This window comes from Puma concolor, chromosome D1 (genome assembly GCF_028749965.1).
Source record: "Puma concolor isolate L17-30 chromosome D1, mPumCon1.1.hap2, whole genome shotgun sequence".
NCBI lineage: Eukaryota > Metazoa > Chordata > Mammalia > Carnivora > Felidae > Puma > Puma concolor.
The window spans coordinates 806,596-824,108 of NC_141676.1; the positions used below are offsets into that span (position 1 = coordinate 806,596).

A 17,513-nucleotide genomic window follows, 5' to 3' on the forward strand; every position below is an offset into this window, starting at 1 on the left:
GGGGGACATCAGGATTTGAAAACAGCCAAGGGAGGGGCAGAGGGCTGCAGCCCGGGGGTCGGGCTGTCACCCAGGTGTGGCGTGAGGGGCTCTTCCTTCCCTGGGGCTCAGTGTGGAGCTGCAGGAGGAGGGAGGAAGCGGAGCCGGGCCCACACTCTCTGAGCCGACAACACCCTAGCTCTTTGGCCGTGATAGGAGGGCGGTCATGCCAGTCCCAGGGGGCTCCCCGGAAGCTGCGTCCAGGCTCGGTGACCAATCCGATCCCGGATTTGCTTCCCCAGATGTGTGCTGCTTCTGGTCCGACTGGATCAACGAGAACCACCCCAGCATGGACAGCACCGGTGGAGACTGGGAGAAATTCGACAGTGTCTGCAGGGAACCCGAGGACATCCAGTGCAGGTTGGCCACGGAGCCAGAGCTCAGCTGGGAGGAGACGGGCCAGAAGGTACAGTGTGATGTCTCCTCAGGGTTCATTTGCCTCAACGAAGACCAGTTTGGAAACGGGCCGTTCGCAGTCTGTTATGACTATGAAATACGTGTCAATTGTTGCCTGCCGATGCATGAGTGTCCCGAGTCCCCAACCACGGCCCCAACCACCACCCCCTCAACCACAACCACCACCCCGACCACCACCAGCACGGAGACCCCGACCCCGGCCTCCACCACCACCACCACCACAACCACCACCACCCCTACCCCGGGATCAACCATCACTCCGTGCGTGCCTGAGTGCAATTGGACTGGCTGGCTGGATTCAGGGAAACCAGACAACACCAAACCGGGGGCAGACATCGAATCTGTCGAGGTCTGTGTCCCAGGCTGGGCGGCCAACATCTCCTGCAGAGCCGCCAAGTTCCCTGACATCCCCCTTGGGCAGCTGGGGCAGAACGTGGCTTGCGACATCAATGTCGGGCTGGTGTGCAGAAATGAAAACCAGAAGCCAGGGGGATACATGCCCCAGCCTTCTTGCCTCAACTATGAGATCAACGTCTACTGCTGTTCGTGGCCTCCACACTGTATCTCCACGCCTTCCCCTGTAACCACGCCGACCTCCCCGACCACCACCACCACCAGCACGGAGACCCCGACCCCGGCCTCCACCCCGACCACCACCAGCACGGAGACCCCGACCCCCACCCTGACCACCACCAGCACGGAGACCCCGACCCCGGCCTCGACCACCACCGCCACCAGCACGGAGACCCCCACCCCCACCCCGACCACCACCAGCACGGAGACCCCGACCACCACCCCGACGACCACCAGCACAGAGACCCCGACCCCGGCCTCGACCACCACCACCACCAGCACGGAGACCCCGACCCCCACCCCGACCACCACCACCACCAGCACGGAGACCCCGACCCCGGCCTCCACCCCGACCACCACCAGCACGGAGACCCCGACCCCGGCCTCCACCACAACCACCACCAGCACGGAGACCCCGACCCCGACCCCGACCTCCACCAGTACGGAGACCCCGACCCCAACCTCCACCACCACCGCCACCAGCACGGAGACCCCGACCCCGGCCTCGACCACCACCACCACCAGCACAGTGACCCCGACCCCGGCCTCGACCACCACCGCCACCAGCACGGAGACCCCGACCCCGGCCTCCACCACCACCGCCACCAGCACGGAGACCCCGACCCCGGCCTCAACCACCACGGCCACCAGCACGGAGACCCCGACCCCGGCCTCCACCACCACCGCCACCAGCACGGAGACCCCGACCCCAGCCTCGACCACCACCACCACGAGCACGGAGACCCCGACCACCACCACCACCAGCACGGAGACCCCGACCCCGGCCTCCACCCCGACCACCACCAGCACGGAGACCCCGACCCCCACCCCGACCACCACCAGCACGGAGACCCCGACCCCGGCCTCGACCTCCACCACCACCACCACAACCCCTACCCCGGGATCAACCACCACTCCGTGCGTGCCTGAGTGCAATTGGACTGGCTGGCTGGATTCAGGGAAACCAGACAACACCAAACCGGGGGCAGACATCGAATCTGTCGAGGTCTGTGTCCCAGGCTGGGCGGCCAACATCTCCTGCAGAGCCGCCAAGTTCCCTGACATCCCCCTTGGGCAGCTGGGGCAGAACGTGGCTTGCGACATCAATGTCGGGCTGGTGTGCAGAAATGAAAACCAGAAGCCAGGGGGATACATGCCCCAGCCTTCTTGCCTCAACTATGAGATCAACGTCTACTGCTGTTCGTGGCCTCCACACTGTATCTCCACGCCTTCCCCTGTAACCACGCCGACCTCCCCGACCACCACCACCACCAGCACGGAGACCCCGACCCCGGCCTCCACCCCGGCCACCACCAGCACGGAGACCCCGACCCCCACCCTGACCACCACCAGCACGGAGACCCCGACCCCGGCCTCGACCACCACCGCCACCAGCACGGAGACCCCGACCCCGGCCTCGACCACCACCGCCACCAGCACGGAGACCCCGATCCCGGCCTCAACCACCACCGCCACCAGCACGGAGACCCCGACCCCGGCCTCCACCACCACCACCACCAGCACGGGGACCCCGACCCCGACCACCACCACCACCAGCACGAAGACCCTCACCCCCACCCCGACCACCACCAGCACGGAGACCCCGACCCCGGCCTCGACCACCACCGCCACCAGCACGGAGACCCCGACCCCGGCCTCGACCTCCACCACCACCAGCACGGAGACCCCGACCTCCACCCCGACCACCACCAGCACTGGGACCCCAACCCCAGCCTCCACCACCACCACCACCACCACCACAACCCCTACCCCGGGATCAACCACCACTCCGTGCGTGCCTGAGTGCAATTGGACTGGCTGGCTGGATTCAGGGAAACCAGACAACACCAAACCGGGGGCAGACATCGAATCTGTCGAGGTCTGTGTCCCAGGCTGGGCGGCCAACATCTCCTGCAGAGCCGCCAAGTTCCCTGACATCCCCCTTGGGCAGCTGGGGCAGAACGTGGCTTGCGACATCAATGTCGGGCTGGTGTGCAGAAATGAAAACCAGAAGCCAGGGGGATACATGCCCCAGCCTTCTTGCCTCAACTATGAGATCAACGTCTACTGCTGTTCGTGGCCTCCACACTGTATCTCCACGCCTTCCCCTGTAACCACGCCGACCTCCCCGACCACCACCACCACCAGCACGGAGACCCCGACCCCGGCCTCCACCCCGACCACCACCAGCACGGAGACCCCGACCCCCACCCTGACCACCACCAGCACGGAGACCCCGACCCCGGCCTCGACCACCACCGCCACCAGCACGGAGACCCCCACCCCCACCCCGACCACCACCAGCACGGAGACCCCGACCACCACCCCGACGACCACCAGCACAGAGACCCCGACCCCGGCCTCGACCACCACCACCACCAGCACGGAGACCCCGACCCCCACCCCGACCACCACCACCACCAGCACGGAGACCCCGACCCCGGCCTCCACCCCGACCACCACCAGCACGGAGACCCCGACCCCCACCCCGACCACCACCAGCACGGAGACCCCGACCCCGGCCTCGACCTCCACCACCACCACCACAACCCCTACCCCGGGATCAACCATCACTCCGTGCATGCCTGAGTGCAATTGGACTGGCTGGCTGGATTCAGGGAAACCAGACAACACCAAACCGGGGGCAGACATCGAATCTGTCGAGGTCTGTGTACCAGGCTGGGCGGCCAACATCTCCTGCAGAGCCGCCAAGTTCCCTGACATCCCCCTTGGGCAGCTGGGGCAGAACGTGGCTTGCGACATCAATGTCGGGCTGGTGTGCAGAAATGAAAACCAGAAGCCAGGGGGATACATGCCCCAGCCTTCTTGCCTCAACTATGAGATCAACGTCTACTGCTGTTCGTGGCCTCCACACTGTATCTCCACGCCTTCCCCTGTAACCACGCCGACCTCCCCGACCACCACCACCACCAGCACGGAGACCCCGACCCCGGCCTCCACCCCGACCACCACCAGCACGGAGACCCCGACCCCCACCCTGACCACCACCAGCACGGAGACCCCGACCCCGGCCTCGACCACCACCGCCACCAGCACGGAGACCCCGACCCCCACCCCGACGACCACCAGCACAGAGACCCCGACCCCGGCCTCGACCACCACCACCACCAGCACGGAGACCCCGACCCCCATCCCGACCACCACCACCACCAGCACGGAGACCCCGACCCCCATCCCGACCACCACCAGCACGGAGACCCCGACCCCGGCCTCCACCACAACCACCACCAGCACGGAGACCCCGACCCCGACCCCGACCTCCACCAGCACGGAGACCCCGACCCCAACCTCCACCACCACCGCCACCAGCACGGAGACCCCGACCCCGGCCTCGACCACCACCACCACCAGCACAGTGACCCCGACCCCCACCCCGACCACCACCGCCACCAGCACGGAGACCCCGACCCCAGCTTCCACCACCACCACCACCAGCACAGTGACCCCGACCCCGGCCTCGACCACCACCGCCACCAGCACGGAGACCCCGACCCCGGCCTCGACCACCACCGCCACCAGCACGGAGACCCCGACCCCGGCCTCGACCACCACGGCCACCAGCACGGAGACCCCGACCCCGGCCTCAACCACCACGGCCACCAGCACGGAGACCCCGACCCCGGCCTCCACCACCACCACCACCAGCACGGAGACCCCGACCCCGGCCTCGACCACCACCACCACGAGCACGGAGACCCCGACCACCACCACCACCAGCACGGAGACCCCGACCCCGGCCTCCACCCCGACCACCACCAGCACGGAGACCCCGACCCCCACCCCGACCACCACCGCCACCAGCATGGAGACCCCGACCCCGGCCTCCACCCCGACCACCACCAGCACGGAGACCCCGACCCCCACCCCGACCACCACCAGCACGGAGACCCCGACCCCGGCCTCGACCTCCACCACCACCACCACAACCCCTACCCCGGGATCAACCACCACTCCGTGCGTGCCTGAGTGCAATTGGACTGGCTGGCTGGATTCAGGGAAACCAGACAACACCAAACCGGGGGCAGACATCGAATCTGTCGAGGTCTGTGTCCCAGGCTGGGCGGCCAACATCTCCTGCAGAGCCGCCAAGTTCCCTGACATCCCCCTTGGGCAGCTGGGGCAGAACGTGGCTTGCGACATCAATGTCGGGCTGGTGTGCAGAAATGAAAACCAGAAGCCAGGGGGATACATGCCCCAGCCTTCTTGCCTCAACTATGAGATCAACGTCTACTGCTGTTCGTGGCCTCCACACTGTATCTCCACGCCTTCCCCTGTAACCACGCCGACCTCCCCGACCACCACCACCACCAGCACGGAGACCCCGACCCCGGCCTCCACCCCGACCACCACCAGCACGGAGACCCCGACCCCCACCCCGACCACCACCAGCACGGAGACCCCGACCCCCACCCTGACCACCACCAGCACGGAGACCCCGACCCCGGCCTCGACCACCACCGCCACCAGCACGGAGACCCCGACCCCGGCCTCGACCACCACCACCACGAGCACGGAGACCCCGACCACCACCACCACCAGCACGGAGACCCCGATCCCGGCCTCGACCACCACCGCCACCAGCACGGAGACCCCGATCCCGGCCTCGACCACCACCGCCACCAGCACGGAGACCCCGATCCCGGCCTCCACCACCACCACCACCAGCACGGGGACCCCGACCCCGACCACCACCACCACCAGCACGAAGACCCCCACCCCCACCCCGACCACCACCAGCACGGAGACCCCGACCCCGGCCTCGACCACCACCGCCACCAGCACAGAGACCCCGACCCCTGCCTCGACCACCACCACCACCAGCACGGAGACCCCGACCCCAGTTTCCACCACCACTGCCACCAGCACGGAGACCCCGACCCCGGCCTCCACCACCACCACCACCAGCACGGGGACCCCGACCCCGGCCTCGACCACCACCACCACCAGCACGGAGACCCCGACCCCCACCCCGACCACCACCGCCACCAGCACGGAGACCCCGACCCCGGCCTCGACCACCACCACCACGAGCACGGAGACCCCGACCCCTGCCTCCACCACCACCGCCACCAGCACAGAGACCCCGACCCCAGTTTCCACCACCACTGCCACCAGCACGGAGACCCCGACCCCTGCCTCCACCACCACCACCACCAGCACAGAGACCCCGACCCCAGTTTCCACCACCACTGCCACCAGCACGGAGACCCCGACCCCTGCCTCCACCACCACCACCACCAGCACAGAGACCCCGACCCCAGTTTCCACCACCACTGCCACCAGCACGGAGACCCCGACCCCGGCCTCAACCACCACCACCACCAGCACGGAGACCCCGACCCCCACCCCGACCACCACCACCACCAGCACAGAGACCCCGACCCCAGTTTCCACCACCACTGCCACCAGCACGGAGACCCCGACCCCGGCCTCGACCACCACCACCACCAGTACGGAGACCCCGACCCCGGCCTCCACCACCACCACCACCAGCACGGAGACCCCCACCCCTGCCTCGACCACCACCACCACCAGCACAGAGACCCCGACCCCGGCCTCGACCACCACCACCACCAGCACGGAGACCCCGACCCCGGCCTCCACCACCACCACCACCAGCACAGAGACCCCCACCCCTGCCTCGACCACCACCACCACCAGCACAGAGACCCCGACCCCAGTTTCCACCACCACTGCCACCAGCACGGAGACCCCGACCCCTGCCTCGACCACCACCACCACCAGTACGGAGACCCCGACTCCGACCTCCACCCCGACCACCACCAGCACGGAGACCCCGACCCCAGCTTCCACCACCACCGCCACCAGCACAGAGACCCCCACCCCTGCCTCCACCACCACCACCACCAGCACAGAGACCCCCACCCCTGCCTCGACCACCACCACCACCAGCACAGTGACCCCGACCCCGGCCTCGACCACCACCACCACCAGCACGGAGACCCCGACCCCCACCCCGACCACCACCAGCACGGAGACCCCGACCACCACCCCGACGACCACCAGCACAGAGACCCCGACCCCGGCCTCGACCACCACCACCACCAGCACGGAGACCCCGACCCCGGCCTCCACCACAACCATCACCAGCACGGAGACCCCGACCCCGACCCCGACCTCCACCAGCACGGAGACCCCGACCCCAACCTCCACCACCACTGCCACCAGCACGGAGACCCCGACCCCGGCCTCGACCACCACCACCACCAGCACAGTGACCCCGACCCCGGCCTCGACCACCACCGCCACCAGCACGGAGACCCCGACCCCGGCCTCAACCACCACCGCCACCAGCACGGAGACCCCGACCCCCACCCCGACCACCACCGCCACCAGCACGGAGACCCCGACCCCGGCCTCGACCACCACCACCACCAGCACAGTGACCCCGACCCCGGCCTCGACCACCACCGCCACCAGCACGGAGACCCCGACCCCGGCCTCCACCACCACCGCCACCAGCACGGAGACCCCGACCCCGGCCTCCACCACCACCGCCACCAGCACGGAGACCCCGACCCCAGCCTCGACCACCACCACCACCAGCACGGAGACCCCCACCCCCACCCCGACCACCACCAGCACGGAGACCCCGACCCCGGCCTCCACCACCACCACCACCGGCACGGAGACCCCGACCTCCACCCCGACCACCACCAGCACGGGGACCCCGACCCCGGCCTCCACCACCACCACCACCAGCACGGAGACCCCGTCCACACCCACACCCACGACTGTGTCAACGACGTCCACAGAAACGCTCACACCGCCAGGACGCCCGTCATCCACTCCACACAGGCCACCGACCACGAGCGCCACGACCTCCAGTGTGCTCCCCCCCACGCTGACCCCAATCTCCCCCCCCAGCATTGTTGAAACTACAGGTTCCATCACCAGCACAGCCCTGGAATACTGTTGCGTTTTGAATGACACATACTTTGCCCCAGGTACCCAGGCTTGTCACTTCTGACTCTTAGGCGCCAGAGGCGGGTGGGTTCGGGTCTCCTGTCACCAGTGGTAAGGGGTTAGGCTGAAGTCCCCACCGGGAGCCGGCTGGACGGCCGTCCCTGCGGTCTGCCCCTCTCGGCTGTCGCCGTGAATCGGGGACACGGTCGAGGCGGGCTTCCCTCCAGTGGCCTTGTCGGCACCTGTCTGTGTGCTCTGGGAGCCAGCCCTGCGTGGCTAGTGTAGGTCTGGTCTCTGTCCCCTGGCAGGTGAAACGGTGTATAACGGCACGCATGGGGACACCTGCTATTACGTGAACTGCTCGCTGTCCTGCACCTTTGAGTTCTTCAACTGGTCGTGTCCGTCCACACCCTCCCCAACGCCCACCCCTTCCTCGCCAACGCCGGCCTCAACACCCAAACCACCCACGTCCATGGCATCGAGCACTCTGGCCACCACCAAGCCCCCTGGGTGCTTAGACTTTGATCCTCCCAGAGAGGTCAGTGGGCTGTGGGCCGCTTGTGGTCCTGGTCCCCTTGGCTCTGCGCACACATGCCCACCTGGGAGGACAGGGACGTCTGCCGGTCACCCGCGACGCCCTGTCCTCCGAGCGGCCTTTTGGGGGCAGGTCGGCCGAGCGCCCACCTTCTGGGCCACGCCTCCCCTGCCGGGCGAGGAGGAGGAGGCTCTTGGCCGGTGGTGAGGCTGAGGCGGCTGCCTCCTGCACGGGGCGGTCCCCAGGCTCCAGGGGAGGGCTCAGGGCCACCCCTGTACAGGCTGGGGCTCCAGGCTGGTCCCCGCTGACCGTGCGCCTTCCCCGCTGTAGGAGAACGAGACGTGGTGGCTGTGTAACTGCACCATGGCCATCTGCAAATACGACAACATAGTGGAGTTAGTGCAGGTGAAGTGCAAACCCCCACCCATGCCCACCTGCTCCAACGACCTCCTGCCTGTGCGCGTCATGGACCCTGATGGCTGCTGCTGGCACTGGGAGTGCGACTGTGAGTTGGCCCAGGCCGCGGGACCCTCCCCTCCTTCCCCCTTCTGCGCGTGTGGGGCTGCAGGCCCTCAGGGGCCTCTCGTGCCTCCTGCTGGTTCCCACTCTGGGGCGGGGGGGGGGGGGGGTCCAGGCAGGGGAGGGGTGTGCCTGCTGGAGCCACCTCCACCACCGAGGCTGCTCCCCGCCACCACCCCCGCCCCCCGGGCTGGGCGGGGCAGGGCTGGACTTCGAACCCGGACCCTCTGGCTCCCAAGCCAGGCTCTGTCCCACCGAACGGGCTTGGGCGCCCCTCGTGCTCCAGGAACCAGAATTTCCGGGACCCCCTGGATTCCTGCTTTGTCTTCTCACTGTTCCTGGGCTCCCGCCCACTCCTGTCCCTGTCCCAGCCGCTCCCCCAGTCTGGGGCTTGGTGTGGCTCACGGGAGCTCTGTCCACAGGCTACTGCACAGGCTGGGGGGACCCGCACTATGTCACCTTCGACGGGCTTTACTACAGCTACCAGGGCAACTGCACATACGTGCTGGTGGAGGAGATCAGCCCCACGGTAGACGGCTTCGGCGTCTACATCGACAACTACCACTGTGACGTCAACGACCGGGTGTCCTGCCCCCGCACGCTCATTGTGCGCCACGAGACCCAGGAGGTGCTGATCAAGACGGTGCAGATGGCCCCCATAAAAGTGCAGGTGCGCTGGCCAGGTGGCGGGGCACTGCGGGGGGGGCGTTCCCCGGTTCCCTCGCTCGGCAGGGGGCTGGGCTGTTCTCACGGGACCAGGGACCTTGACCTCCCGCACGCCCCCTGGCTGCAGTCCTCTTGCACACACTCACGTGGAGTTGCTGGTTCCGGAGGCCTGGGGAGCCTCACCCCTCGGCACAGGGGGACTCTCGGGACAGCGTCCTTGTGATCTCACCCCGGGGATCGGCTGGGACCAGTCTGGCCCGGAGCAGTGGAAAGGAAGTGGGAAAGGGACCAGGGCAAGGGGCAGGGTGGACGGGGGCAGGGGACAGGCAGGGGTCCCCACACCGGACGCACAGGCCTGACAACAGGTAGGGCTGGGGCGGCCCCAGATGCTCTGTCAAGACGCAGCTTGCCCCGACTCGCCCCTGTGAGACACGCGCGGCAGCCGGGGCAGGGCCCCGGGGGAGGGGCCACCATGTCGGCCCCAAGGGGACGTCCTGACCGCGAGTGTGCCGGCCACAGGTGCAGGTCAACGGGCAGGCCGTGGCGCTGCCCTACAGGAAGTATGGGCTGCAGGTGTCCCAGTCGGGCATCAACTACGTGGTGGACATCCCCGAGCTGGGCGCCCTCATCTCCTACAACGGCCTGTCCTTCTCCATCAGGCTGCCCCACCACCGGTTTGGCAACAACACCAAGGGCCAGTGTGGTGAGCCCCTCAGCCCCTGCGGGCTCCCTGCGGCTCCCGGGCGCCCCCCCCGGGGGGGAGATGGGGGTTGGCTGGGGCCGAGGCCGGTGTGAGGGTCGGCCAGCCGGGGGCTGGCTCTCTGGCTCTTCGGCTCGGGCCCCGGGGCCGTCATGCCGGGTGGGCCCCTGTGGGAACGAGCCGGCCGGAGTCTCATCCGCTCTGCGCCCTCGGCCCTGGCCTGGCGGTCGCCGGGGCCCCGGGGCCGGCCCGGGGCTGTCTGCTGTGCGGCGTGGCTCTGGTGCTGGCTCAGCGTGGGCCTCCGTCCCGACGCAGGCACGTGTACCAACAACACCGCCGACGACTGCGTGTTGCCCAGCGGAGAGGTCGTTTCCAACTGCGAGGTCGCGGCCGACCAGTGGGTGGTGAACGACCCCTCCAAGCCACACTGTCCCCACGTCGGCGTCACCACCAAGCCCCCGGCTAGCACGCCGTCAGCGGGCAGCCCCACGCCCAAGGACTGTGCTTCCCCTCTCTGCGACCTCATCAAAGACAGGTACCCCCCCAGGCCTGGCCGCCTCTCATCACCCGCCAGGGGCAGGGGCTCAGGGAGCGGCCAGGCGTACAGGGAGAGCTGGGCCGGACCGTGGGGTGGGAAGAAAGGAAGGCTTGAGGGGCTGGGGCCTCACCCCCAGTCTGCAAAGGGAGGCCGGACACGGAGCATGTCTGGCATGTCAGAGCGAGGTCAGGGCGCCACGGGCGGGTGCTGGGCCTCGGACGGCCCAGGGCTGGGGCTTCCGACGTCTCTGGGGCTGAGCAGTGTGGCGAGACGTCCCTGTGCCTTGGCGGGGTCGACCGCGCCGGGCGCCCTAGGGAGAGAGGCTGAGCCGGGACCGAGCTGGCGTGCAGGGCTGATGTCAGGGAGGCAGACCTGGGCTGAGACGGAGAGGAGCTGGCATCCACGGGGAGCGAGTGCCTGTTCCCAGAGGTGTGCGGGCCGAGGCTGCGTGGCCCCCCTGCCACGGCTGCTGGAGGGGGTCCCGGCACCCGGCAGCCTCCGCCTCCGGGAGGCGGGCGCACAGCACCTCGCCCTCGGGCTGCAGAGCCGACCCCCCTTCCCCAGGGCGGCCCTTTGCTCTCCTGCCACGGGCAGCCCACAGGCGCCTGTTGGGTGGGTGCAGGCTGAGCCAGGCTGCAGCAGGGCGGCTGGGTGGAGGTGCTGGGCTGGTGGGGAGCGTGAGGGGGGCGGGGAGGGCCGGCCGGAGCGTGACCCCCGCGCCCTCCCTCACAGCCTGTTCGCCCAGTGCCACGCCGTGGCACCCCCCCAGCACTACTACGACGCCTGCGTGTTCGACAGCTGCTTCGTGCCCGGCTCGGGCCTGGAGTGCGCCAGCCTGCAGACCTACGCGACCCTCTGTGCCCAGAAGGGCGTCTGTATTGACTGGCGGAACCACACCAACGGCGCCTGCTGTGCGTGCCCGCCTGCCCCTGCCCCAGACCCATGGTCCCGCGGGCCGGTGGGGTCTCTGGCTACGGCCTGTAGCCACGCCTGTGGGAGGCCAGGCGTCCAGGGAGAGCCGGGCAGGACCGTGGGGTGGGAAGAAGGGCAGGCTTGAGGGGCTGGGGGCCTGGGGCTGCCGCCGGGCTCGCCGAGCACAGCTCGTCACCTGCCTCCCTTCTCAGGACGGCACGGGGCGCCAAGGTGGGCGACACCGGGCAGCCGCTCACCCCCGCCGGGGCAGGAATGTCACTCGCCAGTTCCCCCCCCCCGCCCCCGCCCGGCTCCGGCTTCTCTGATTCCTGTCCCCTTCCTGCAGTGCTGACGTGTCCGCCTCACAGGGAGTACCGGGCCTGTGGTCCTCCAGAGGAACCCACCTGCAAGTCTGGGTTAGTTGCTGGAAGACGCATGGGGGCGGCGAGCCTCCAGCCGGAGCACAGACCCACCTCATGATGCCCTCTCATCCCCAGATCCTTCGAGAAGAACAACAGCATCCTGGTGGAGGGCTGCTTCTGTCCCGAGGGCACCATGAACTACGCCCCGGGATTCGACGCCTGCGTGGACATGTGTGGTACGCTGCCTGCCCACATTGCCTCCGTGAAGCCCACCCTGATCCTGTGGCACCGGGACTCTGCTAACACGATTTTTTTCCTCTCCCTTCCTAGGCTGTATGGGACCTGACAATGTGCCTAGAAAGGTAGGCCTTTCCTCTTGGTGCCACGGTAGGATTCACCCATAAGTCCTGAATTTTGGGGACCAGGGTGGGTGGCAAGAAGAAGCCAGGAGTCTCAGACCCTGAGTCATGTTATTTACATCCGGAGGGCTGAGCCAGCAGGGTCATCCGGACACCCACACCCAGTCACTTACCCACCCATGCATCTCCCTCCCTCTCTCCCTCCCACCTTCTACCCCTCCATCCATCCACCCACCCATCCATCCTCCCATCCGTGCACTCACCCAACTCTCCATCCATCTGTCTGTCCAACTCTCCACCCATCCATCCATCCATCCGTCCGTCCATCCATCCGTCTGTCCGTCCATCTGTCCTCCTGTCCGTCCATCTGTCCTCCTGTCCATCCATCCGTCCATCCATCTATCTATCCATCCACCCGTCTGTCCGTCCATCTGTCCATCCATCCATCCATCCATCCATGCATCCATCCATCTGTCCATCTGTCCATCCATCTGTCTGTCCAACTCTTCATCCATCCATCCATCCATCCATCCATCCACCCATCCATCCATCCAACCATCCACCCGTCCGTCGATCCATCCATCCATCCATCCATCCATCCATCTGTCCATCCATCTGTCTGTCAAACTCTCCACCCATCCATCCATCCGTCCGTCTGTCCGTCCATCCACCCATCCATCCATCCAACCACCCACCTGTCCGTTGATCCATCCATCCATCCATCCATCCATCCAACTGTCCATCTGTCCATCCATCTGTCCTCCTGTCCATCCATCCGTCCTCCTGTCCGTCCATCCGTCCACCCATCCATCCATCCAACCACCCACCTGTCCATCGATCCATCCATCCATCCATCCATCCATCCATCTGTTCTTCTGTCCGTCCATCCGTCCTTCTGTCCGTCCATCCATCCATCCATCCATCCACCCATCTGTCCGTCAATCTGTCCATCCATCCATCCATCCATCCATCCATCCAACTGTCCATCTGTCCATCCATCTGTCTGTCAAACTCTCCACCCATCCATCCATCCGTCCGTCTGTCCGTCCATTCATCCATCCACCCATCCATCCATCCAAGCACCCACCCGTCCGTTGATCCATCCATCCATCCATCCATCCATCCATCCATCTGTCCATCTGTCCATCCATCTGTCCTCCTGTCTGTCCATCCGTCCTCCTGTCCGTCCATCCGTCCATCCATCCATCCATCCACCCGTCTGTCTGTCCATCTGTCCATCCATCCATCCACTCACTGGCCCATGTGTCCATCCACACCTTCATGCCACCCACCCATGGGCCATCTGAAGCTCTATCTAAACCTGAGATGACATCTTGGCCACAGTATTGTCCCATCTCCTACATATGGTTGATGCCTTAGCTCTAGTCTGCGAGCCCCATACACGTGTCATGTGTTTCCCGTGTGCCAGCAAGTGCCAGGAGCAGGTCACAGCTGTGATGTCAGTGACCTGCCCCCACGTGCTGGGAGGTGGGGAGGGCACAGGTGTCCTACGGGACCTGAGTGGGACGCGAGGTGTGGTGCCTTCATCCGGCCGACTGTGGATGTGCTGCGGTATGGCCCTGGCAGGGGGTCTTGGGTGCCAGCCCGCCTCACCCAAGTGGCACCTGTGACCCCCCTGCCCACCCACTTCCTGCCTGCAGTTTGGGGAACACTTCGAGTTCGACTGCAAGAGCTGTGTCTGTCTGGAGGGCGGGAGCGGCATTTCCTGCCTGCCCAAGACGTGCAGCCAGGAGCCGCCCCAGTGCACGGAGGAGGGCACCTACCCGCTCACAGAGGTCAACCCCGCCGACACCTGCTGCAACATCACATCCTGCAGTAAGGCCACCCCCGGGATGGTGCTGGGTGCTGGGGGCCCAGGAGTCGCCCGGCAGCCCCCGACGGTGTTTTCACCTCCTCACTGAGCTGGGGAGCCGCTCACTTGGGGACCTTTGGGGCATGTCCACCTGAGCATGGGTGTCGGAGGAGGCCGGTGCCTGCAGCCCCCTCCTTCGCCTTGTCTCCCCCCTCCCCCCAGAGTGCAACACCAGCCTGTGCCCGGCGACGCCGTCCAAGTGCCCACTGGGATTTGAAGCGAAGAGTGAGATCACACCTGGGAAGTGCTGCCCCACCTACACCTGTGGTTAGTGGGGGCCGGGGGGTGGGGCTGAGAGCCCCGTGGGGTCACCCTGCATGGCGACCACACACCCCCTGGGCTCAGTGTCCGTGCTGTCCCGGGGGGTGGGACTGACCGTGGGGTCACCCCGCATGGTGGTCACACTCCCCCTGGGCCCAGGTGTCCACTTTGTCCAGCCCGACCCACGTCCCCGTTCTCTTCCTCCCAGTGCCCAAGGGTGTGTGCGTTCACCAGAATGCTGAGTACCAGGTGAGCCCGGGCAGGGTGCCGGGAAAGGTGCCCGCTCTGGGGCCTCTGTGGTGGGCGGTAGCCCCGCCTCACCCGCTCCTCTCTGTGCCCTCAGCCGGGGTCGCCAGTTTACTCCTCCAAGTGCCAGGACTGCGTGTGCACCAACCGCAGGAACAGCAGCACCGAGCTCAACGTCATCTCCTGCACCCACGTGCTCTGTGACAACTCCTGCAGCCCCGTAAGCCTCCCTCCCGTCCCCCCGGAGGCCATGGGCCATCCCGCGGCCACCTCCGTGGCTCCCTTCCTCCCCGCACCAACCTAGCCGTGTGCATCCCGCAGGGCTTTGAGCTGGTGGAGGCCCCCGGGGAGTGCTGTGGTAAGTGTGAGCAGACCCACTGCATCATCAAGAGGCCCGGCAAGGAACCCATCATCCTAAAGGTGAGCGAGGGGCCTGCTCCCATCCCCACCCAGGAGGGGCCGGCCCGCAGCCACGGGCAAGGCCTGGGATGCCTCCCGCTGCCCCAGCAGGGTCTTCCCAGGGCCGGGCATGGCCGTTCCAGTGTCCTGGGGTGGCCGTGACCGCAGACTAGGGCTGGAAACACCAGGAGTGACCGAGTCCTTTCGCCTGGAGCCGGAGTCCAGGCTGGAAGTGTCGCAGGGCCGCGGTCCCTTCAAGGGCTCTGGGGGAGCCTTCCTGCCTCTTTGGCTTCTGGGGCTCCAGACGGCCCCGGGCTTGTGGCCGCGTCCCTCCACTTTCTGGCTCACCTTCCTGTGGCCCCGCCTGTCTCTTATAAGTATGCTCGTTGTTGGATTTAGAACCACCCATGTAATCTGGGATGGTCTCATCTCAGCATCTTTAACCTAATCTCACCTCTCAACACTCTTTCTCCAGATAAGGTCGTATCTGCAGGTGCAGGGGTTAGGATGTGGACGTGTCTGGGCGCTCTAGGCTGGTGGCTGTGGGCCTGCGGGCTGGACCTTCTGTCCGACAGGAGCTGCACTTGGCTGGGTGGTTGGAAACCTGCAGGGCGTTTCTTGTCTATCTTCCGGGTGGGCCTCCTGTGGGTCTCACCAGGCTGTCTTGTGCCCTGCAGCCCGGGGACATAAAGCATGACCCCAAGAATAACTGCACATTCTTCAGCTGCGTGAAGATTCACAACCAGCTCATCTCTTCGGTCTCCAACATCACCTGCCCCGACTTTGACCCCAGCATCTGCCTCCCGGTGAGTGGGGGTCCTTTCTTCGGGACCTGCCCTTTCCCACCCTGAGGCAGGACGGGGCTGCTCGCGGCCGGGGGGTGGCCTGGGGGTCCCAGGCGCCTTCTCCTTCCTTCCAGGGTTCCATCACTCTCATGCCCAATGGTTGCTGCAAGAAATGTGAGTACAGCCTGGCGGGCAGGCATCTCTGGGGCACACGGCGCGGCAGGGGAGCTCCCTCTGGGACCCTGGGGCGGGGGTGAAGGAGGCACAGGGGATGATGTCCCGGGACTCCCGTCCCCTTCTGTGCCACTCTCAGCCAGATGTTAAATTGGGGGGCAGCAGCTGGGGGCCCTGCTTGCTGTGGGGTGGCCGGGGCTGGGGCACTCGAGGAGGGAGAGGAGGCCGTGAGGGAGAACCTGCGGGCCCCCCGGGGTGTGGAGACCCCGCCCCCCAGCCCAGAGCCTCCAACCCCCCCTCCTGGCAGGCATCCCTCGCAACGAGACCAGGATCTTCTGTTCCGCCATCCCCGTTACCCGGGAAATTTCTTTCGCCGGCTGCACCAACAAGGTCACAATGAACTACTGCTCTGGGTCCTGCGGGACCTTCGCCCTGTGAGTCCCAGGCCCCGGACAGGGGTGGGGGAGGGGCTCCTCGCCCTAGTGGGGGTGGCTCCTCACTCTGGCCGGCCGCCCGCCCGCAGGTACTCGGCCGAGGCCCAGGCCCTGGACCACAGGTGCTCCTGCTGTAAGGAAGAACGGACCAGCCAGCGGGAGGTGGTGCTGCACTGTCCCCAGGGCGGCTCGCGGAACCACACCTACACCCACATCGAGAGCTGCCGGTGCCAGGACACCGTCTGCGAGCTCCCGCCGGCCCCGAGCCGCGTCCCCGGCCGCTCCCGGCGCTCCAGCCCCGGGGGCCTGCGCCCAGGAGGCGCTTGAACAGGGTCGTGCCACCCAGCTCGCCCCCACCGCCCTCCGCACCCTCCACCCCTCCTGCTGACCCCCTGAGCTTCCTCACCTCCTGAGCTGGCTTCCTCTCTGCAGATATTTATTTTCTGAGTCTTTGTTCAATTCTTCGCTTTCCACAATAAACTTGGGCAGACGCTGTGCCGGTGTTTGTTGTCAGTGCTGGGCGTCCGGACGGCTGCCGTGCACGGCCCCTGGTCTCGCTGCTTCCTGTGGGGTGAGCGGACCGAGAAGGTCCAGAGAGGGGCCCGGTCCGCACGCTCTGCGCACGGGACGCGGGGGGGCCCGCGCACACTTGCCTGCCTGGCTGTGGCAAGCTTCCTGTGCCAAGTGCGGCCCCCAGCGACCTCTGTCCCTCGAGCCGCCTCCAGAAAGCCCTGTCCCGCCCTGTCCTGCCCTCAGCGTGGCCAAAGCCCTTT

At 66.9% G+C, this 17,513-nt stretch overlaps 1 protein-coding gene across 1 annotated transcript in view; it reads left to right on the forward strand.

The window, feature by feature from the left end:
* The window catches only part of MUC2 (mucin 2, oligomeric mucus/gel-forming), a 31,460-nt gene extending 14,225 nt beyond the window's left edge, over positions 1–17,235 (forward strand). Inside the window, exons 31-50 of the mRNA XM_086679314.1 lie at positions 282–6,164; positions 6,228–8,018; positions 8,286–8,515; positions 8,843–9,017; positions 9,454–9,701; positions 10,217–10,400; positions 10,713–10,932; positions 11,668–11,846; positions 12,194–12,263; positions 12,345–12,445; positions 12,540–12,571; positions 14,230–14,404; positions 14,604–14,708; positions 14,911–14,951; positions 15,046–15,168; positions 15,270–15,368; positions 16,025–16,153; positions 16,267–16,306; positions 16,614–16,740; positions 16,830–17,235. Coding sequence (XP_086535440.1) covers positions 282–6,164; positions 6,228–8,018; positions 8,286–8,515; positions 8,843–9,017; positions 9,454–9,701; positions 10,217–10,400; positions 10,713–10,932; positions 11,668–11,846; positions 12,194–12,263; positions 12,345–12,445; positions 12,540–12,571; positions 14,230–14,404; positions 14,604–14,708; positions 14,911–14,951; positions 15,046–15,168; positions 15,270–15,368; positions 16,025–16,153; positions 16,267–16,306; positions 16,614–16,740; positions 16,830–17,067 — 10,190 coding nt within the window. The 3' untranslated portion in view covers positions 17,068–17,235. The remainder of the gene's footprint in view (positions 1–281; positions 6,165–6,227; positions 8,019–8,285; positions 8,516–8,842; positions 9,018–9,453; positions 9,702–10,216; positions 10,401–10,712; positions 10,933–11,667; positions 11,847–12,193; positions 12,264–12,344; positions 12,446–12,539; positions 12,572–14,229; positions 14,405–14,603; positions 14,709–14,910; positions 14,952–15,045; positions 15,169–15,269; positions 15,369–16,024; positions 16,154–16,266; positions 16,307–16,613; positions 16,741–16,829) is intronic.
* The last annotated feature ends 278 nt before the right edge of the window (positions 17,236–17,513 follow it).